Source organism: Melopsittacus undulatus, chromosome 4, assembly GCF_012275295.1.
Source record: "Melopsittacus undulatus isolate bMelUnd1 chromosome 4, bMelUnd1.mat.Z, whole genome shotgun sequence".
NCBI lineage: Eukaryota > Metazoa > Chordata > Aves > Psittaciformes > Psittaculidae > Melopsittacus > Melopsittacus undulatus.
In genome coordinates this window covers 64,786,271-64,810,229 of record NC_047530.1, presented here as the reverse complement: position 1 = coordinate 64,810,229, position 23,959 = coordinate 64,786,271, and the positions used below count along the sequence as shown (strand labels likewise).

Sequence of the window (23,959 nt, the reverse complement as noted above, 5' to 3'; positions counted from 1 at the left end):
TTTTTAGTATATATATATATATTTGCTGTAGTGAAGTTGTACTATTGAATTCCAGAGTGAGTAGGTTGCTCTTTGGATAAATCATTAGAGAGACTCCATGAAGTGCATGTTTATTCACTTGAAGAATGGGCCTCTGCCTAGAGTTGTTATTGCCTCTTATGTATTGTCCTACAGTGGGCTGGAGACATGGTTGTGGTGTCTCTTTGAATAGGCAAATTCATAGTGATATTTTGCTAGAAGTACATAGTCTATTCTAATGGCCTCACTTTTACAACTGGGTTCTTTCTAGTACCTGAAGATTATCTTTGTTTTTGCCTTCTGTTATTTAAGGTCTAATTGAAAGGTGAGCATATTAGACTTTTGTCAGAATTTTTTTTTGTTTAACTCACAAACCCTCCACTCTGTATATCTGGATGAGCAAACTAACATTGGGTTTTCTAATACTGGGGCTAATATTCTGGAATCTGAGGTGTATTAATACGCATTGATAGAAAGGGTAATATAGTTACACCTTCCCATGCCAGTGTCTGTGGGGCAACTTTGGTCCCTCTGTCTCTTGATCAGTAAACAGATTTAACAATGCACCTTTGCCACAGGCACGTTGTGGAAATTAACTGTTTTTTTGTTTTTGTTTTTTTTAATAAAGTTAGTACATGGAAGAATCCTATAGATTTGCAAGGCACTGAATGAGATGCAGCAGGCAGATTATTCTTTGTTATACAGAGATAGCAAAATTTCAGGCAGTTAGTTAATTCTGTGAAATGTAGAAGCAAAATGTAGTCAACAATTCTGAGTAGCCTGTTAAATCTGAAAAATGTTTGCAGATGAAACTTTCCTAAATCATGCTGCAGCTGGCTGAAAGGAGCGACTTGTATTTTAGAATGAAAATGTTAGCATGAAGCATATTTTAAAAGTGAAGTAGCTATTTCTTTTGGCAAGGTTGTTGTGGTAATTAGTCATGGTTTAGGAAAAAAGTAAGTTTAAAATCAGCAAAGAGGTTTTTATCTGTGAGAAGAAACTGAACTTTTTGATATAGTTTAAATAGAATAGCGATGTATTGCTCAACTGCATAGCAGAAAATAATCAGAGGAGAATCTCCTGTTAGTGAACAGTCTAGCAGGGAATATATATAAATGCTGATAAGATTTCTTTCGTATTGCCCTCTTGTAATGTTTCACAGTACTGTTTCTTCACTCAGACTGGTATATCATATTTAATTTTCTCTTTCTTCCCTTGAGATAGATGTGTAACAGATCTGCCTGCTAACAAACTTGCTACTTCTCTTCTTTCATTAGGGTTAGGTAGGCATCTGCCCTGTTTCTCTGAAGAGCCAAAGACTGTAAAAACATATGTTCCCAATGTGCTATTAGGAAAAATAACATTTGAAAAATATTGCGATAGAAAACTATTATTTTAGTGATGTTAGTGCAGTGGTGTCTTATCTTTTATACCACTAAGCTGTCTTATGCTCTCCTGAGGAGATCTTATGCTAGATCCTGTTAGGGAGAGTAGTTAGTGACTTTGAGGGGTTTGTTTTCTTGTGAATTTTGTTTAAACAGCCATTAGCCAGGTGGAATTCTTACTGCATCACTGAACTGTAAATCTGTTACTTGGTCTGAAGAGTATTTGGGGGAAGAGGTTAAACATGTACCAAATTTATCCTAGTTTATTCCAAGAATTGCATTCCACATACACTGTGCTGAATTGTAAATGCATTTTTTTTTCCCTAGGCAAAATCCAAACCAAAGATATAACATTCTGAAACCTGTAAGCACAAGTGAAAGAGTCCTTTATGCAACAAAACTGACTGTTGGACTTCTGCACAGATTTCTGCATGCAAAGAATCAAGCTATTAGATAATATTAAAAAATACATATATAAACAACTGTTCTATAAAGTGTAGTCTACACAGGCAAAATAGAAGAACAGAGCATCATGGAGGAGGAGTAGAAAGCCTTTTAATTTTTAACCTGTATTTTCAGATGGAGTTTACGTCATCTGTTGTTCTATGAACTATAGCAGTTTTTGAACCTATCACCAAATCTAGTTGCTTTAGGCCTAGGAATAAAAGCTGTAAAGCTATTTAAGTTACTTGGTCTCTGACTAGAGGAGAAAGATACTTTTAGCATCCTCAGGGTGCAGAGAGTATGGATAGCACAACATTTACAGATGGGTTTGGCAGCCCTAGGCAGAAGTCTCCTGGCAGACAGGTCCAGGAGAAGGCTATGGAAAGAGCCACCTGATGGAGGCTTGTGGCATTGGGCTAGAAGTTGTGGGGTGGGAGGGAACTAGAGGTATTCACTGAGTGGAGGCAGGAGATAAGCTTATAGGAGGCAAATGAACAGACCGTGGGGCAGTGTTGGTTTAAGGAGGAAAAACAGCAATACAGGAGGTCTGTGGGAAGAGGTTTTGAGGGGTAGCAATCTGTGATCACTGACAGGTGCTGCCTTGCACCTTGGCATTCCCTAGTACCCAAATGTGTTAACTCAGGCATGTGAAAACTCTCTTTAATTACTGCCTGAGCAATGAGAAGCAAAAATGTCTTAAATGTGCCTTTTCTTTCACATTTAGTGGAGCAAAATACAGTATGCTAGCATATACCACTTTGGGGCTGGAGAGTGCTGAGGACAATTTTAGGACTCACAACCTTACTGTTACAGGAAATGGTAAGTACATGTGGTACTAATTTAAGGAAATGAAAAAAAAGCCAGTAACATTTTGCATTTCTCTCTCTTGTAAACTAAAGGCTTAAGGATATTATTTTTCTTGATACTTAATATAGAACAACTTTAATAAAATATTTAATGGCTCTAAAACAGGCATTTGTACACAGCTGAATAAACAATAAGTTGAATAAAATTTCAAGTCCAGATGAAAAATTAATTCTTTTGGGAGTTACTTCTGTCATTTGCATCTTGGTCTTAAGTGAGTTATAGCTATATACAAATTATTTCCCCTTCCTCACAACCGAGGAAGGGTACCAGAATGAAAAAAAGCTTTTTTCCTCTGTAGTCAAGAAGAAAGTAGAAAAATAGCTTCAGTTCAGCTAGGTTGTTTCAGCCCCAAATTTAGCAGAGGACGTAAGCATGTGTGCCTGCATTTTGTGTTTTTCACTGTACTTAACCTCTGGGGCAGCACAAGTTGGCAGCAGTCAAGCTAGCTGCTAACACAGGGACTATGTTTATGCTGCAGCCGAAGTTAATGATTTAAGTAGCAAGAGTACTGATTTTGATACTTTGTCCATTATTTTCAGAAAGGATGGCCCCTCCCGTAAGCCACCCTCTAGTTGTTAACTTCAGACATGGGACTTCCACTGTATTTCACTGTAGCATCTGAGAACTTTATCTTTTACTTGGGTAAACTTGACCTCAAAGAGAATTTGATTCTTTACACTGCACTAATTCTAAATAAGTACATATTTGAAGATTTTGGGGGCATTTGTTTCTTGAAGGGTTGGATGAATAATTCTGAATATCTTTGTAACCCTTTCTTTATTAATATTTTATACTCCTTCAAATTCCTTTTTCTGTCATTAATTTACATAACTTAGTCTGGTGAGAAATTGCATACCTGGAAATTTTGATTTATTACAAGCATTTCTAAAACATGGCCAAAGACAGAGTAGTATCAATGGAATTTTGTATTACCTGCTTCTAATCACAGAAGAGAGAGCCTATTGTGTAGCAGAGCTGAGTGAGGAGGGATATTGTAATTCATTAGAAAGTCCTTGGAATCCTAAATGCTCTTCTGGTGCTGAAGACAGAAGTAGACACAAATTCTAAGCCTTAATTAAACAATCTGCAGCAAAGTGCTCATATTTAAATGTAGCTATGCATTGCAGTGGGATGGGCTCAGGGATCCTGCTTAGATGAGGTGACCAGTGTATTTATCTTTCAAAATGTCTCTAGCTGTGAAATGAGATTTAGAGCTATACTTTATGTAAAAACAACTTGTTCTTGTAGAATCTCATCTCATTTTACTTGATTTCTTTTTAATGAAAAGAACTTTATTAGACTAAACCTGATTTTTAGTTTTTAGTTACATGATGAAAAGTCTTTCTTTAAATATAAAAATGTATTTTTTTGCATTCATGATTTAATGTAAAACCTGATAGAAAAAGTCAAATTATGTACATAGGGCAAATGTTTAGAATTAAGTGTTGTCTTTCTTTTGCCTGGTCTTTTCCTCTAGAGGAATCCTCTTTTTGGCTACCCCTGTACGGAAACATGTGTTGCCGTTTAGTGGCTCAGCCTTCCTGCATGGCTAGGGATATGATGGCAGGTTTTCTTAATCAACAGGTAAGAAGACTTTGCTTGTGTTTACATTGTCTTCTGTTAATAGTTGTCACTAAGAGTCAATTGTTAAAACGTTTGCTTTTACCTGAAGTGGTTTCTTGAGAACTGTTATTTTTCATGTGTTCTTTCTACAGCAAGGGGAAAACTCTATGTCAAAACACTGTTCACAAACACTATCTTCAGTGGCCAAGTGTGAAGAAATAGATGTTTCCTTGGCATGCTTATCAATAAAATTATTTAGGTTGTTACCCAAACATCAAGTATAGTAGTTGTTCCAGAACTGGTTTAGGCTGGTACTTGATGGCAATAGTCTTAATAAACCTATGGCTCTCATCCTTTTATCTGCCTCTCATTGTGCTAGCACAAGAGTTCATATCACAGCATGGGATAATCTGACTGGTGAACCAAGCTGTATTTAAACTCATCCCTTCAAAAATGATTCATGTGAACTCAGTTTACTTCTCTATTTTGGTTCATTGCACAACTAGGCAAATGGGAAGGTGTTAGTGGAGGGCCAGAGGGGCTGGGTTATTTGTCAGGAGTGCTGAATTACAGGCTTTAAACTTGTTGTGAAACTATAATACACTTATGAAAGCTGTTCATAAAATTAATTTGAGAAAGTGGAAATGCTAGACAAATGTCTTTGACATTTGTTGAATGTACCGTGTATTTCCAAAGTGAGATACTCCTTTTATTTCTCTTACGGTGTAATTACTATAGCTAATAAAAGGTAGTTTCTTCCTTACAGTGGACACCAGTTCTAGATTTCATTCTGTGTGAACCAGCAAATTCTCTATTGTTAGTGTAACCTGGCAGTAATTCTGAAAAAACTGTAAAACATCAAAAGGCATTTAAAGCATTGCTAACATTTCAAAGTCAGTGACTCTGAAATGTTCTGCAACAGAAAGTTTTTGTTTTAGGAAAGAATTAGGTGTGGCTAAGTTTTATTCACATAGGGCTGATCTGAACCTTATAATATGCTTTTAATTTGTAGTTTCTGTTTGGCAGTTTCTGACTATTTGTTCTTCATAGCAAATGATAGGAAGTCTAACTAGCTGGAGGAGGCTGTATTGCATTCTAAGAGGTGGCAAACTCTTTTGTTACAACTCACCAGAAGAAATTGAGGCTAAACTGGAGCCAGCATTGACAGTTCCCATCAACAAGGTAAAATTTGTTGTACGGGCTTTTTATTTTGTTTGGGTTTTGGTTGTTTTTTTGGTTGGTTGGTTGATGTTTTTTAAGACATGCTGTCATTTGGGCTTTAAGCTGCTGGCATGCAGAATGCTCTATAGTTAGTATGTGGGTGGGATACACTTCACTGAAATTTGCAGTCACAGAACTTTTAGCAAGGATATTACATTTCTTATCTGAGAAGGTAAGTTCCTTCTATTGCATTAGACTGGTTAACATAAAGGTAAAACAGTGGATGTTTTTCTTTAGGAAAAGTGGTAACTTCTTATATGACAGTTCCGTAAGACAGCCCTTGGAAATGTATTGCTTACAGTCCCTTAGCAAAGCTCTGGTAGAATTTTGTCCTCAGCAAGGTGGAATTTTAACAAAAGCTGCTTTTGTGTTATTTGGCCACAGTCTTAATCAGAAGGAGAGCTAGAAAATTGTTCAAAATATTTCAGTGCCTTAAAATAAGCTGCTTTTCTTAATAGTGTTTTTTTAGAAGGCACAATAAGTTTGGAAGTTCTGCTCCCTAGAATGATGTTATTGCTGCTTTTCATGCCCTGGTTAGAAAGGCTAAGTTTAAAGCGTAAAGTTAAAATGTTTCTTACTATTTGGCTAAAGAAGCATAACGTATTTAATTAGAAGTAATGTTTAACTGTTCAATATTATTGGAAGGACTTTTTAGAATGGTAATCATTAGAGTGAACAGATGCTTTAAAAAACTGGTTTTGGTGCAGTTATCAGGAGTTAATGGCACACAAGGGCTAGCTGAGAGATTTAGTGTTATTTGCAATTGACATAGGTGGATTCATCTTACCTAAGTGGACAGACCCATTTGAAAACTGTGTTAAGCACAGGTCAATCTGGATTCTGTGGCTATACAGCTGTGGATGCTTGATGCCAACACTAATTCTGAAAGAAATATTCCTCTTGTCCAGTCACTTGTTAATGCTACTGCACTGCTTTATACCCAGGGCAGGCATTAGGGCAGCTGGCTGATGAATTGGACAAGAGAACTGGTGTGGGTTAAAAATTAGCTCTTTTTGGGTGCAGTAGGAGGGTTGGCTTCAACTGTGATTCCCTTTAATAAAGTCTTTTAGCCAGTTCACTACATGGCTACACAAATGCCTGTGTGGTACAAGAAAGGAGCTAGGCTATGACTGGAAATGAGTAGGGACATGGATTAATAAAGAACTGCTTCTTATAACAGCAATATCGTCTTTTGGTGGCTTTAAAGTTTCTGGAAAGTATGACTGTATTCTTACCTATAGTGAGACTTGTATATAAACCAAACATTTAAACCAGGTATAACAACATCACCTGTTTGTGTTAGTACTTCTTATTTAATTTGCTAAGATTCAAATTGATTCCTTAAATAAAGCCACCATCCTGCTAGAGCTGTATCTATTAACAAAGTAATTTTTCATTCCAGTTGTTCATGCGTTTTCATTAAATATCTGAATGCCACTATAGTGAAACTATTTAAGCAAGTTTACTTGAATGCATCTTCAATCACTTTTAATTGCTCTACTCAGCCTTTGCCATAATACTGTTTTCCAGCTGCTCACAATATGAATTGAGAAATGTTAAACTTTAGTAAATTATAGAATTATTAAATCCATATTCTAAAATGTGACTATTTTTAAAAAGTATCTATCAGGCTGCCTCATATCTATCTTTGTCTTGTCTCTGTTTTGGTCAATATCCCAGTTTTGCTTTTCCTTTTAAAATATCCATATTCTACTAAGGTATTTTGTTCCCTCCAAGTTACCAATATGCTCAGAACTTAAAATCCAGTTTAATAAGCCTTTGTCTAGAAATGTTTGCAGAGTATCCTTAAAGCTAACATGTAGAAGGTACAAAAACAATGTATCTTATATCATTTTACAGAAATGTTGGACTGCTGGAGAATATGACTGTGAATCCTTCTTCAATTTAAATTAAAACCAGAAAAAAAAACCTTAGATGTATTTGGATACTTTACTACTTAAACAGTTTCTCTTGAAAATAACTTAACGCCTGCAGATATTTTTTTACTTCTTTATTATGAAATTTCTCTTTACAGATTAAATGAAGGCAGACTAATCATATGGGCTTGTCTGTTATGTGTTGTTATAGAAACAGCAATTTCAAAATGAAATTTGAGCTTGAACAGCCACTCTAAGCATTCTAACTAAAATCTCTTCTGGTTGCATATGTGGCATTTTCATTTGTAATGTGGAGCTGATCCTCTACATGTAATTGAAAGATACTTTTTGAAAAGTAATGAAATCATCTGGATTTATGAGAAACTCTCTGGAAAATATTCACACTGATAGCCTTATTTCCCATTCCTTTTGAATCGAGACTCAAAGAAACCATTAAGACTAGCAAAGTCATTACTTCAACTTCAGATGACTTCACTGCTCCTGCTGTTGAGCAAGAATGGTTCTGCAGTTCCTATTATGCAAGTGTTACTATTATTGTTCCAGCTAAATGTGATTATAACATATTATATTGCACAACTAAGTAGGAAAAGAGAAATGATATTTTCTATAGCAAAGAAAATTTGCTGGAATCCAATTTGAACAAGAAATATTCCTTGTGGGCCAGTTCCTGAATTTTTTTCAAGTTTTCTTTAGTTTGAAATGAATAATAAAGGCCTTGCCTACACCTCACAGCTTAGCAAATAGGGGTGTGTGCCAGCATTTCATGTTAGTGGCTCAGTATTTGGAATACTTATTCTATTGTATCCCGGTTATAGATTATAAAACTTTTTGTGTGTGCTATGTATGCCTGAAGCTTGAGGAATTCTGGGATGTCGTTTCAAATTATCATAGGCTTGTAATTTCCTTCCTGGCATATTTTTCAAGTGCAGTCTTTGCTGTGGTGACATGCAGTGCAGCAGGCCCAGAGCTATCTCTGTTCACACTAATTGTTGAGGTCAACAGGATGAGAAACAGTGAATGTTTGCAGCCTTGGGCTCAGGGTTCATAGACTGATTGCTAAACAGTGTAGCAGGAGTGAAAGGGCAAAATCAAGATGGTATTTCAGTCTGGAGAATATAAGGCTTGGGAGATACCTTAATACAGCCTTTTGATAACTTTAAGGAGGCCTATGAGGAATCTGGAGAGAGACTTATTTACAGGGGCATGTAGTGATTGGCCAAGGGGAAATGGCTTTAAGGTGAAAGAGGATAGATTGAGATTAGATATTAGGAAGTAATTCTTTACTGTGAGGGTGGTGAGACAGTAGCACAGGTTGCACAAAGTTGTGGCTGCCCCATCCCTGGCAGTGCTCAAGGCCAGGTTGGATGGGGCTTTGAGCAACCTGGTCTAGTAGAAGGTGTTCTAACCCATGGCAGAGGGTTAGAACTAGATGGTCTTTAAGGTCCTTTCCAACCCAAACCATTCTATGGTTCTGTGAGTTTTGCAAACTGTTACCTTGAACGACAGTTCTTGTTGGAACATCTGTTCTGGGCTAGGTCAGGTAGAGTTTGTTGGAAAAGGTAATGATGGCTGCAGCAGCATAACTTCTAGGCAACCAGGGTGTTCAGTCTTGGTGTGGAGTGGAAGTATATTGATTTGAGTTCTTGACCATGTGAACATTTAGGGAGCCAGCAATGTGAGCAATATTCTCTGTGTGCATCAGGGAGCTCCAGCAGTGGTGAAATGAGAGAAGCCCTGAGAATATCTATGTTGTCTTGTAGTAAGGGTTTTGACCCACTGGTTGGCTTCAACAAGCCCTCATACATGTGAAAATAATTTGGAAAAGCACAGAGTAGTTAAGTGCCTCCAAACGTCTGGTATCTCACATCATATTGCTCAATTTAGTCTAGCAGTTGCTTGAAAGAAGTTGTGAATGTGGGCAGGGGAAGCAGATATAATAACTAGATCCCACACAGTGGACCTTATGACATACATGCTCGAATTGAGTGGTTTGGAAACTATGTGTTATGGCTCCCTGGTGCTCCGCAGAATGCTGGTTGGTCATATAAGGCCATCTCCTCCTGGTTTTTAGCTGCTACATTGTACCTAAGATACCTAAAATAACATAGAAATCCTAATATTGCTTTTCCATATTATATTTACGCATAACACCACCCAGTGGCCACAAAGATGTTATAGAAGTTCACGAAACAATGAAGATGAAAGGAGGAAGTATTCATTATTCATAGCTTATAGGGTGAATCCACTCTTGTGCATTAATGTGTTTGAAAGCCAATTTTAAATTTAACTGAATTTCCCTGCTTGCCTAAAAGAGACCCCATGGAAATTATTAACATTACAGAAACCAGCACATGAAGAGATTGTATTTTGTTTCCAGTGCTGTGTTATTTCTTAGCTTATTTTTTAGTACTAAAAACATGATGGAAGTTTGTTATATGTGATTTGATTTGTTTAATCTTTAAATAAATACACAGGTCTGGATCTTAGGTTATTCAATATTTTTCTCAAGAACTGTAGTTTGTTTTGATGTCTTAAAGTGACCTTTATAACCATTGCTCCTCAGTGTGTTGGGATTGGCCTAGCAGGAAAGTGTTGCATCTTAGCAATACAAAAACTTCTTCTATCTCTCTCTGGTTTTGTTTTGTTTTGGGTGTGGGTTTTTTTGTTTGTTTGGTTTTGTTTTGTGGTTAAGTTGAACTGGACATGTAGTGTAATTCGTCCAAGCTTGGTAAAGTCATCAAGCTCATTACTCTAAGGGCATCTTGAATCACTCCCTAAATATTCAAGCGTCAGATATAGATAGTTGTTTGAGGATTTATCTCCTTTGAATAATACCATAGTTGTGGGATAAAACCTGCAGCAAACATCATTAAATAAACTTGTGTGTATGGCATGCTTGAAGTTCTTACCTGTCAAATGTTAATCTATTTGATTTAATTTTTTTGCTGGTATCTATGGTTACCTGAGTTAATGGGATATAGAACACTTATGGATGAATTACTTCATCTCCTATTTTTAGACAGAAGAATTTAAATGAGCATATCCATCAGATATGCTATAAGCAGCTGTTGGTATTTCAAATGCTTACTTCAGTAATGCATTTAAAATCTGAGGATTGTTCTATAGAATAATTTTTTGGTTTTCTGAGTGTCAGAACTAGGCTTATCCACTTATCCCCATGGGATCCCATGTGTAAACTTAATTTCTGTAGGCGTATGTTTAACATCTTTAACAGATGTTTGACATTTGGTTGAATTGTGTAAAAATGAACATGCTTGAGTTGCCCCCACTGTACTGAGGAATGCCTGAGGCCACCTTTGTGGTCAGATTCACTGTCCTGCGAGACAGAAGATGTCCGAACACAGCCCTGCCTGTGTTGTTGGCTTCCTTCAAAACCTGGGGCACTCCCCATGCCAGGGGACACCCTTGTCTGTCAGGGGCTGCTGTGTGGTCTTAACATATGTTAGGAAGCCTCATGTCCTGGCAAGCACCAGGGCTGGCCAGATGTAGGGTGCTAGTTGGCTCCCTGGCGCCGAAACTCATCATCCCAACAGGATTTGGGATTATGCTGTTCTCCTGGGTATGCCAAAAATCCTTTTGAGGGCTATGTTGTAATAGGTAATTGCTTGTTCAGTCAGGTTGAATTGTATATGCAAAGATATTCCCAAGGTTTCTGCATTTACTTTTGTAAATAAAGTAACATTAATTATTTTACTTTGTTCATCAGGTTGTGATGAGCAGCAATGTTGACCAGTTGTGTTCTGGAAAGTTCTTCAGTTGTGTTTTACCAGACTTTTACCAAAATGGTTTGGTATTTTACATATTAATTATTTTTTTGTCTTTTCCCCACTTCAGGAGCTACATCCCCAGACAGAAGGGGAAACCTTGGCTGTAACGGTGTTGCTGTGTAATCTGAAAGTCTTTGTAACATTAGCTGAAGAAATTTGATAGACCTGTGATATACTTCTCACATACATTTTTTTAATTGTTTCTGTGTAGCTCTCCCTAGCTAAGACATAACAAAAATGTCTGTTTTGAAATGACAAGTAGGATTTTTTTTATATTATAGCAAAGTGGTTTTTTCATCCTGGAAATTTGTTCATTCAGAACTGCATGGGTAACTGCTACAAATGCTTCTTTAAATGTGGACTAGATAAGCTTATTTTTTGCCTTTCCTGTCTCTATAGGACAAGCCCTGAATGTCCTGATTCACCAAGATGAACATAAAATAATACAAGTTTAGAACAGATTGCATTATCAGCAGCCCACAGAAGTACAGTAGGAGACATAAACAGTGGCTGTAACAATGTGGTTGTCCAGCTGAAGAGTTTGGAGAAAAGGAGCTTCTTGCTCTTATTTTAGATTCACTAAACTACTGTGAAGAATGAGCAGTGTGAGATGAGCTGTTGAAGGCAGGGGAGGGAAAACGTAAAATGTACATTCTAAACTAAACAGCAATAGTTGCACTTCATTCTGTTGTTTTTCGTATTTTGTGCCATTTTAATAGTTTTATGGGAAAATATTTTCATAAGTGATTCCTGACATTAGTTTTGATGTTTTGGGGGGATTTTTTGTTTGGTTGTTTTGGAAATAATATGGATTAGATAAAAAGACAAATTATACATCCCTTATAGTGTCATTGGCCATAAGGTGATACCAGCATGGAGCTGAAGCAATAACTCATTAATCACAGTTTGTTGTTCCCAGGAAACCAGAATTCGAGCTGTGGATAAGGACTCCAAGAGAAGGACTAATAACTTCTCTGTTATCAACCCTGCGTCTGGAGAGGCTGTGACGCAACTTTTTGCTACTGACAGTAGGGACGAACTTCATGAGTGGATGGAGGCTTTCTGGCAGCACTTTTATGACCTAAGTAAGTAAGCAGGCAGTGCTGGCAGTGTGCCCTCCAAGTGGGCTGTTATGTAACATCAATTGTTAACATGAATTAGAACTGCTTCGTAAGCCTTTGTTTGTAAGGAAAGAGAAGGAAAAATGTTCTCTGGGATAATATTGGGTGGTGGTCTAAGGCGTTGGAAGGCAACATTTGACTAACCAAAGTCAACGCGTTTGGTGTGTGTTTTTGCAGGAAATCAGAGGCAGAATATGTCCATCAATCTCAAATGAACTTGGTTTCTTTTAGCAGTATTCTAGTTAATTTGTTTTACGGATTGCTCCGTTCTCTCTGTCTCTTCCTCCACTGTAGCAGGAAGAGTCAACCTCTCCTTGGGCATCATGCCAGTGTTGTGTTGGTTTTGTGAGACTCTGCAAGTATGAAACCTTTGGGTGTGGAAGCCTTAGTGGGAAGTGGTGAAGATGCTGGATTCATTTCGGGCTTTGGCTAGGATGCAGATTCAGCCAGCCCTTGCAAGGAGGCACATCTATTGGGGAAACTCTTGCTCAGCAGTATTAATAGCTGAATTAAATTGTAATTTTTGTAATAGGGATTACTTGATTCTGTTGGTAATTCTAACATTTTGGTACCCCTCGTTACACACGAATATGCATCCAGCCACACTCCAGCTCAGTCATGCAAATACATACTTCTTGAACCTGGTAGAATCTGTACCTGAGACTTTGTAATAGGTGATATGAATGAGATGAGAAATTGACATCCTAATTTTTTGGCTAACCTCTGGGGCAACACTCTTCTTTCAGGAGAGAAGATACTCATTTATTGGTGTAAAACAGTGAAATGGTATTGAAGTAGTGTACTGTTGCTGTTTTAACACCGAATATTTGTTATAAGAACAATATAGATTAATTCCTCTCCATCTTTTTCCTCTGCTTTAGTAGTTTACTCACAGGTGTATTGAGAGTAGAGAACAAGTGCCAGTTACTGTGCCAAAATTGACAGGTTTAGTTGGTCCCTGATAGTAATTTTTATAATTTCAAAAAAACAGAACCAGGTCAATGAATGAAATATTAGTCTTTAGTCAGAGGCCACATCAATAAAATCAGTGAATTGAGCTTGTGAAAACTCGGTACTGTAGTTGTATTTCTAGTCCTTTCTAGCTCTGATTTACAATGAGAACAGGCTCCATCAATTAAAGAAACACACCAAGCAAAAACTAGGGCATCATCTTTAAATTAGCTGTAGAGTGGGGTAAAAGGACTACTTCTTATTCATTATAGATAGAATACCCATGGATTTTTTTGAGACATTTTCCTTAGGTTCAGAAAAAATGGGTCACTTGACATTTAAATGCCTTTTTTCTTCCTTGCTTCTAAAATTCCCTTAAAATTAATGTGCTCAGAAAACTTGGAATGATTGGTATGAGCAAAGTAATTTTACCATGTCTTGTTTTCCTTAAGGTCAAAATCTATTAATAGAAAAAGAGGTTTCCTTGTCTGCTAACGGATAAAAGGCAAGTTATCCTCTATTAAAGACAGAATGTTCCGTTACTAGAACATTGTAACATAGTTGTATAACATCCGTCTTGCAGTGTATTGGAGTTTGTCCCCGATAACTTCATGAAGCTTTTTTTATTGGTGAATTTATACTGTGTGCGGGGATTTGAAGGCAAATTATGATATTTAACCTCCATAGTATAGCAATACTGCTAGAATGCTTAAATTGGAGGTAGACCTGTGTGCTAAGAGAGTGAGTACAGAATTGAAAATAAAAATGCATGCTGAGCATTTCTGCTAAACAGAAGTAAACGTGTATTGATTAGCATTTCATTGGAGACAGTTTCCTAACACAATCGAATAACATCAACTCTTTTCAAGCCAAAGTGTTTAAGTTCCAGTCATTGTTCTTTTTTTCTCTCTCAGGCCAGTGGAAACATTGTTGTGAAGAACTTATGAAAATTGAGATTATGTCACCACGGAAACCACCTTTGTTCTTGACAAAAGAAGCGACCTCCGTCTACCATGATATGAGTAAGTGGGATTTGTCTTTTCAAGTTGCAGGGTAACAGAAACAACATTGTCTCTATTCAGATGGCTTCTGGTGTTGGTGTCGAAACACTGAGTTTTTCAAGGACAGTTCAGACAATGAGAGAGCAACAAAATTGCATACCAAGGAGTACATAATAAATCTGAGTTTGTAAGAGGACAAATAATGAATGCATTTTTATACCTTGAGACAAAGAAATCTGTAATCTGAGTTATGACTAGGGAGTCCTGAGCATAGTCAAAAAGATGTCATTAGAAGTAAACATTCATCGTAAGAGTAATATAAAGCTCAAGAAATGTAAAGGTTAAATAGTTCAGTCTGCAAACTGATAATGTCTTTAACTAGTTGCATGAAATTAACCTGCTGTTCTTAAAGCTATTTAAAAGTTTACTAAGCAGAACTTATCAAATTTTTTGGTCTTTGGTAATGATATTGGAAAATATGCTTGGAAAATCTAGCTAGCATGTCTTTGAGACTTGTATTTTTACAGAGGAAAGTAGTATGCAGCAGGATTATTTTAACAGTTTCATTACAGAAATATTTACAGACTAGAAAAAGTAGGTCACTTTGTTTTAATGGGTCTGATGCAGTATTGGCTGAGAAATACTGTATAACTATAAATGCCTGACTGCTTGCTGCTTAAGATTGGAACTGCGAGGATGCTCAAAATGCCATGTGGGTCATTGAGTTACTGTGCATCAGAGCACTGAACAATCAAGAGTCCTATCTAAGCTAAGAATGCAGAGCAGAAAGGCAGTAAATCACCTATATGGAAGTTTTACAAAGGTAACATGGTAGCATAATTCTGCTGACACTCAAGAACATCAGTGAGGAGCAGCATGCTCTGTTTCACTCTTAATATGCAAATTTTCCTGCTTATTTATAGTACTCAAAGTACCCCTATACTTGGCATCAGTGAGGCTGTGCCTTGAATAATGTGTTTGGTTTTGAAAGAAAGATATTGAGGTGCTGGAGCAGGCTCAAAGAAGGACAACAAAGCTGATAGAGCACCTGGAGCACAAATCTGATGAGGAGTGACTATGGAAACTGAGGTTGTTTGGTCTGGAGGAAAGGAGGCTGAACAGAGACATTATTGCCCTCTACAACAACCTGGAAGGAGGTTGTAGTGAGATGAGGGTCAGTCTTTTCTACCAAGTAAGAAGAGATAGGCAAGAGGAAATGGCCTTAACTTGTGCCACATGAGGTTTAGATTGGGTATGAGGAAAAATTTCTTCACTGAAAGGGCTGTCAAACATTGGAACAGGCAGCCCAGGGAAGTGGTGAAGCCACTGTCCCTGGAAATGTTCAAAACCCATGTAGATATGGGACTTAGGGATATGGTTTAGTGGTGGATTGGGCAGTGGCAGAGGAACGGTTGGACTTGACTATCTTAAAGGTCTTTTCCCATCTAAATGGTTCTATGCTTCTATAGATAAAAACCCTGGGTTTAAAAATGTGCTGAAAACTGTTAACATGTGGCCTGCAATAGAAAGGATACTGCTGCTGTTTGAGGCTAGTATTACTGCGGTATACGTAGAAAACTCAATATGATGGATAAGAAATGGGAAAAGACAGTCTTAAAGCACATAAAGAAAAATTATATATGTGAAGATATCCCATTTTCTGCAGGCTGAAAGTATGAAAATATTTAGTCATAGACTTTTTTATAGGCCTTCTGTGAAATGAAAATTTCAAAGCACTATACAACAAAAGATGTTTAATATCTAATACATACAGGTTTTCTGATGGCACATCATTTTTTCTGCTTTTACTTGGGAAGAAATATCAATGCCCTACACTGTTGCCTGAATGCCAGCTGTCATGAAAACAGTTCCCTCATGTCGCCTCAGAGCAATCTTTGAAAGCATATGTAATTTTTTACATTTCATCCATTAATACTCTTAATAGTAGTCAGAACTTCACAAGATGCAGTTAATACAGTTTTGTATTCTGAATAATAATAACAAAATAGGTAGCAGTAAAATCATTGGTAGCATTTTAATCTGAATTAATTGCTGTCTCTTAATATTATAGGCATTGATTCTCCAGTGAAACATGAGGGCTTAGCTGATATCATACAAAGAAAAATTGAAGAGACTGATGGTGAGTTCCTGCTTGGCCAGCAAAAAGAGTCTGCATCTTCCCTGTGGGCTTCACTCTTTGATGGATCTCATGAGATGGTGGTTCAGAAAAACATGCATCTGAGCCCCAAAAGAAATACTACAAGTCCTAATGACAGCAGAGGAAAGAAAAGAAGAGCTCCACCTCCACCCTCTGATAAGTCACCCTACAGTGCAAAAGCACAGGTGAACACAGAGGAAGTGGGCAAAGAAAACTGGGAGAAGTCTGACTGCACATCTACTAATAGTTCTTCTTTTGATTCAAAGTTATCTGCAAAACTGCAGCAGTTGCAGACACCCACTGCTGCTCCTCACAAAATCGGTCCTTGTAATAAAAGCACTTTAGCTGGCCATGGGAATCCCATTTCATTAGTTAACAAGACTGAGTCTGAAACCAAACCGGTACCAGCCCCTAGACAGAAATGCATCAGAGAAATGCTAGACCCTAGATCCTGGTTACAGCCATAGACATCATAATTAAAGAAGTGTCTGGAATTTTAAGTTTCTCAGCCTTCTACATCTCTTGAATGAAAATAGATTTTAGCATATAGCTCATAAGTATTGAAGCAGAAGTGGATTTGGGTTTGGTTTTGTTCGGTTGGCTGGTTTTTTCCTTTTAGGTAGGGCATTACTACTAGCTGCATTCTCAGCTGTACTCAGTATTGCTAACATCTAAATCATTGCACTAATAACTGGGGGACTTATCTCTATCTGAAATAACAGTGCTACTTCTGAGGAGTGGTCCAGTACGCTCCCCTTGAAAAAACTGCAGTGTTCAGGGTAACTCAGTGTCCCTGCAGCAGGGTTGTTACCATTACCTTCTACCAGACCATTAGGTTAGCCCATCTGCATCTTCTCAGGCTGGTCCAAGTGGGAATTTCACACAGACTCGGCACAGATCTCGCAAAATCAATTTTCTTGGGCTTCGTGCTTGGCACCACCTAAAATATTTTTCTCTCTCCCTCACTGTTTGGGAACCACTCCTTATAATGTGATATTCTATGAGGAGTTATTGTACTCTTCTGAACAGCTTTGTAACTCCGTATGAATTTCTGAAACAGTTCTATCAATTTAGCACGGGATCGCCTACATTCTTGCTGGTGCATGTGCTGTCCAAGTAGCTGAGGATTATCTCTGTATGAGCTACTTGTCTCAGTCTAACGTGAACATTTAAAAGCTGTACTACATATGAACACCTATTCAGGATTTCATTTTTATGGTTGGGTTGTTTGGGTTTTTTTTGACAAACAGGGCTCTGTAGCATAGCTTCTCCTTTGTGGAGCCTCTCAGCTGTTCCTGGTTTGTAAACACAACAGTGTTACTGGTAAGCAGTAAGGTCTTTTCACCACTTGTTATTTTCTGAAATAGGAGAGAGTAAGTACTTCGGGTCAAAATACTGAACTTTGGTATTATTCCATCTTATTCTTCCATCTATTCTTCCATCTAGACTTACCATTTTTGTAAGAAGTATGGGTTATTAGGGTTCCTGTGGCACCTGCAAAAACATCTACTGCAAATGGGAAAGATTATGTTTTCCTGGATCCACAACTTAAGTATCCAACCCTTTCCTTAGCTGATGCATTTATGTCAGATGCTGGAAGTTATCCAGGAGCAACTGTATACATACAGTTCATTAATTTTTGTTTTTTTTCTAAAATGCAGATGGCTTTGAGAGCTTTACTCTTTCTCCAGAAGATATTGTGTGCATGGTTGGTTTGTTTTATCTAATTTTTGTCTTTTGCTAAGCTCTTGGCTGCACAGCTGTAAAGGTGTCTGCTGAATTCCCTCAGTAGTTCATTGCCTATTTGGGATAGGGTTTGAGAGGCAGGTTTCATTTACAAATCCTTTTGCAGGATTAGAGCCCTTTGTTTCTGGAATGTCCTTGTTCATTCTTCATTTAATCACATTCCATTTTCCCTCTGAAATAACCATAATCATTCTTACAATAAATCATGCTGTTATTAAAGTGTATGGTTTGTGAATGGTTTATAAATAGGAACAGAAAAACTGAAGAATAACTACATGATTATGTAAATCAGACACAGTCGACTAAGTGGACTGTGCAACTCTGAGCAAGAAATAGGAAAAAATAAAGAGGGGAAGAAAAGCCGTATTTTCCAAAATGCAGCTGCAGTTTACTTAGCTTTAAATCTAGCCTTAAATGTTACCATGCCCTGGAAAGAATGAATACCTTTTTCCTGGTAACCCCCTTCCATTTATTTGTTATATTTAAAAATAAATCTCATAAATATATAAGGCAGGAAGGCACTGTAATGAGGATTTATTTTTAAATTCAACAGGCCATTGAATTTCAACGAGCAGTTTCTCTTAAATTCAGTGGCTTTGTTTTGAACTGAACATACATATTTTAGGAAGGCATTTAATATTAATTTAAAGCCTTCAAGTGATGAGAATTCACTCATACCTCCTGTTGCATTAGTTAATTATCCAGGTACATTTTACACTTGATTTTCTATTTGCATTTCTAGCTCCACCTTAAGTTATTTTGGTCTTTTTATGCATTTGATTGCTTATATTGATCTCCGTAGTATCAGCTTTTCTAATTGCTTGTGTGCAGTTATAAATCATGATTATGTCCCTTTTAACCTTTTCTCTGATGAGATGCACTGAATCCCTTAACTTTCTTATGGCAATGAATGTTATACAAGACTAATTAATCTTCACATTCTTCTCTGTACTTCTCATGTGTTGAAATATTTTTAAGTGTGACATCTGAATTAGATGCCACATGTCAATAATGATCCATCAGGACTGTATAGAAACATAATGTGATCCTCTTACTCTGATTAATATCTTGTTCCCTTCTTCTCTCAGAAATGGTATTATCCTTTTTTTGTGGAAGCATTGCCTTGGATACTGACTTTTATGGCTCAAGTCCTCTTCAGAGCCTTTTCCAAGAATGCGGTACATCATCCTCTTATTATCCTACCTTACTTTTTCTTAGAAATCTACACTGTATTTTACCAGCATTAAAATACTGCCCATGAAGCAATCCAGATTGCTCTGTGTAAGTGACCTGTCCTCATTCTTTACTACTCTAGCAGTCTGCATGTCCTTTGCAAATTTATTGCAGGTGATTTTCACAGTTTCTTCCAGATCATTGATTTTTAAAATTGAATGCAAGGCAAGGTTTGTAGAGAGAAGTGATAAGTTTTTATTACATCAGTGACATGGGTAGGGGGTGGGGAAAAGCAAACAGACAGGCCATTGAGTTTGCTTCCCTTTTTCCCCCAGAACCTTTAAAAAATTGAACAAAATGGAAAACAACTGTAGTTCTTATGGATTCCCTGTTAATGCTGTATTTTGAAATTAGTTTTCTGTCTCCAGCATAACATTCTATATTGATTTGGTCTGGTACTGATATATTTAAAGAAAATGACATGTTCATCTGGTTGTCAGTACGTGACTTAGGGTTCTTATGGGTAACACCTGAGGGCAGGTGTCTTTGCAAGCCAAGCTTACTGTATCGAAGAGGAAAATTCAAGCTGTTGTTCAAGACCTGTTCTCCAGGAAGCTGTGTTGACTGACATTTTATATCTATCCTTAAATTAGACTCATATGAGCCAGTTCACTATATTACCCCAATCCCTACTAAGCAAACTAGGCCATTAATTACCCGGATCATTCTGCTTCAGAACAACAGTGCTGTTCTTACAGTCCTGTGAAATGTCATGGCAATGTTGAGACTTGTTTAATTAATTGCACATTTAAGCTCCTATAGCTTGAAAGGCTTCTGCTACTGAAAGTAGTTTCTGTTATTTTAAAAAACCACTATATAATCCCTATTATGAAACATCAGTTGACTTCAGGTTTTAGTATTTACTATTACTGACTCAGTTGATTTTGGGTTGGTTTTTTCTTTTCTCTTTTGTACTGCCTTTGAATCTTCTGTTAAGCAAGTTGGTTTAACTGATAAAAACTGCAGGCTACCAGCAAATCTTAGCTATACAATAGTCAGTTATAGGAAATACATTTGTACTCAGCTTTTGTCTATGCAAGAGAACATAAATATTAGTAATAAAAATAGAAGAAATTTTCAAAAGTGTAATTAAAAGATATATCTGTGAGGAAAATGGTCATTTTTTTGGCTTTTCCACATAGTGGCAAATTATAATATGTTATTACTGATACTGGTCCCTTATCATTGCATAGGCTTGCTCAGAAATTGAACTCTTCCTTTGGTTTGTTTGGGTTTGTTTGGAGATTTTTGGGGGTTTTTTGGTTTTGGGTTTGGGTTTTTTCTTTCCAAAGTTTTCCTGGCCATAATGAGGATGAATATTCAAAACAGGAATTAAAACTAATACCCTGCTTGTATCCAAGCACTATATGAGGAATGTATGAGCTAATATGAGGAAGGCAGCTATGTTGCAGTGTGGTACAGTGACATTTTAGACTGATTCTCTTCCCAGGCTTAAGATCGTGGCCCAAGACAGCAACGGAAGCCCATCTGTTGGTAGTGTGTGGGGCTGGGGAGCTGTTGGCTTCCATCCTTCAGACTGGAGGTGAAGGGGAGTCAAGAAGCAGAGGGGTAAAAGCAGCCTGTTCCTCATGGGACATGACGGAAACTGTTAAACTGCTGCTTCTCAGCACTGAAGGGAGAATGTACCCATTAAGTCATCTTGTCAGTTGCATTCACTCATGAGGGTGCTTTAATTGCATGAGTCAAAATATCAGTGAAGTTACTTGGTTAGTATTTATAAAGAGTGCCAAAATAGGAAATGTTTTACACAGGCATAGGTGATATTAGCCAGCCTCCTGCTGGGACAAGGCTTGGAAGACAGCAAGAGGCCTGTGGCTTCTTGTAGACCTTAGGTCCCATTGCCCCATATTCACATGTGTGCAGGCGAGTTGGTATGCTGCTGCTTGGCAGTAGAATCCATGGAAACACAGCATTTGTTCAGAGTCACTACACTCAGACTGAACAGCTCAAACTACCCAGTGTAGCACAGTAAAGACATCGGTAGCATCTGCTACAGCTGAACTACACATGTGATTAGGGACTTTTATGAGGAGTATGTCAGGCCTACTCTGAAAACTGTATCTGCTTGTTCACTGCTGGAATGAATTAACTGCTGCTTAGAAAGTAGTGGGATTACTGTCTTGAAGTTGGTCAGAGACAATAGTCGAACTCTTCTTTTAGAAAGTACAACTTGAAAGCAGCTGCTATCCCAAACTTGAATATAAATTTCACAGAACAGGAACAACTTTTGAAATATTAACTGAACAAAGACTTAATTTAGTAACTTTTATGTTGTATCTAATGTCTTCAGCTATTCACTTGGTCTTGGAATGGTAGACGGTACCTTTTGCAATTTTAAAGACTTTAGCTTAAAATGTTTACATTTTTACTAGTATTGTGATTTTATGTTTTTCTATGGTAATTATATTAATAGTTATTTTACAGTGTTGTGTACATATTTGGAAATACTGTGAGAGCTGATGTACAATTAATGTAGATTGCCTTGGTAGAAAAAGTCAGATTTGGACACTAATGTATTGTGAAATGTTAGAATAGAAATCTTTTGCTGCTAACATAATGTATTTCTGTTAAAATATGCAAGTGAAATTAAAGTTCCTAGAGTAAAAGGCTTTTGGTGGTAATTTTCTTCAATCTAAAACTGCATTAAGCTTTTCTTCAGTTTATAAACCATGGGTGATGGCTGCTGTAAAATAAGAACTTACAGGTAGATACTTTTCTGCTGGGCCTGCTGAATGTACCCCTCTAGGCTGGTGCTGACAGTAGCAAACAGTGTTTGCCTCAGTTTTCTGAACTGGAGGAAGGGAGAAAAAAACCCAAACATCTGGCAGCTAGCATGATTGCTCAATGAATTGTCCAATGTGTCCAAGAGATCTCTGCGTGAATGTGTAATGTTAGAAATGTTACATGAGCTGCGCCTTGTTTCCACAAATGTGCCTAAATAGTTTAGGTGGTTTTCTTGCTTCTCTCATAGACGTGCAAGAAATGTGTCATGGAGCAGATTTACATAATTCCATCTGCTGTGTAAAGTGACTTCATAAGTGAGTCACTGATACTACTAATACCAGCCATTAATTTGTTCTCTTTCATAGGCAGCCTTGTGCTGAAGGGGAACTCCTGTTTGCCTCACCGGCTAGAGCCTGGTGTAGCGTTGCTCATTTAAAACCAACTGTGCCATTCAAGTAAAGTGTTCTTTTGGCCAAATTATCATAAAAGAACGGTAATAAAAGTAGAAGGAATTGTTAGACATTTCAATTTCAGAATATGTGACTGATTTAAGACTCCATGAAAAAACAGTGTGATTGATAATTGCAAGACAAGCTAATGCAGATGAGTGATTTAATGAAAATTATGCTGCAGTTTGCTTTAAGGGATCATAGATGATCTCTTCGTATAACCATTAGCAAGTGGTTAAAGTGTAATCCTTCCATATATGTATTGTATATCCACAGAAAAAATCTGTGAGACATCAAAATAAATTGCTTTTCATGGGGGAAAAACCAATCTTTCCAGACTGTTATCACAAGATAGCTTTCTAAATGTTCTTCATGTACTTCCCCAAAGGGAGAAAATTATAGTAAGTAGTGAAGCCTCTTTTATTCTATTAAGGCTTTTCTTCACATTTGTACAAAATTCTTCCAAAATAGTTTCAAAAGAACATAATTTATAATGTACATTGTCTCACCTGAAGGTTTTTTTGATATTGTCCAGTGTCACCTGTGGCAGAAGGTGATACAGGAATACCTGCAAAAGAAAGTTGAGGAGTCATGTTTCAGACACAAACGGTTTCTTCCTAGCCCGTTAGTAATTACAGGCTCTTATATGCAGACATGGAAAGCCTTTTATCCTGTCAAAGTTTCACTGCATGTCTGTGTCTGGACATGAATTCATAGTGGCAGTTTAAAGTAAAAAATTGTATTTTTTTAAATATAATTACATTTTGGCATCACTGTTGCCTCATGGAACTTGCAGTTTGATGATATGCCACAGGAGTTTTCTTTCCAAACTTAAAAATTCGAGTATTTTCTTTTGCTAAGACGGAAAGGGTCAGTCCATCATCTTCCTTTTTTTGTCACTGGCTATAAAGGTGATACCAAAATACAGATATATTTGCCTAAGTTTTGTCACCCTGAAGGCAAACAGTCACACTCTTTTCCATTTTTCTTTGGATTGTATTTTCCATTTTCTAATTATTGTCTATTTCAAAATCCCTCCTGTGTTTTAATGATATCTTTCTTGAGCTGGGTGTCCAGAGCTGAACACGCACTTTTAGCTCAGGGATACCTTGTGTGTTTACAAGATACCTTGTATGTTTACAAGAACATAATGTGTTCATTGGTGTTATCACCATTTTAGTTGCTCATTCTTCATTGGCCATCGCTCTATGGCCAGAATGGTCTGTGCTTAAATTAAAGTGCACCTTAGGTAAGATCCTAGCTCTGTTACGGTGAGTTTAACATCTGACAACTTTCTCAACAGCAGGACAAATAGGGAGGTGTAGCTGGCACAAGGAAGTCGCTTTGTCCACACTGCATTTGTTTTTCAGA

General features: G+C 37.3%; 1 protein-coding gene across 1 annotated transcript in view; it reads left to right on the top strand.

Moving 5' to 3' along the window:
- Positions 1-22,025, top strand: part of RTKN2 (rhotekin 2) — a 36,393-nt gene extending 14,368 nt beyond the window's left edge. The window contains exons 7-12 of the mRNA XM_034062393.1: positions 2,572-2,666; positions 4,192-4,298; positions 5,328-5,459; positions 12,104-12,269; positions 14,171-14,278; positions 16,329-22,025. Of these exons, the coding sequence (XP_033918284.1) occupies positions 2,572-2,666; positions 4,192-4,298; positions 5,328-5,459; positions 12,104-12,269; positions 14,171-14,278; positions 16,329-16,882 (1,162 nt within the window). The 3' untranslated portion in view covers positions 16,883-22,025. The remainder of the gene's footprint in view (positions 1-2,571; positions 2,667-4,191; positions 4,299-5,327; positions 5,460-12,103; positions 12,270-14,170; positions 14,279-16,328) is intronic.
- The last annotated feature ends 1,934 nt before the right edge of the window (positions 22,026-23,959 follow it).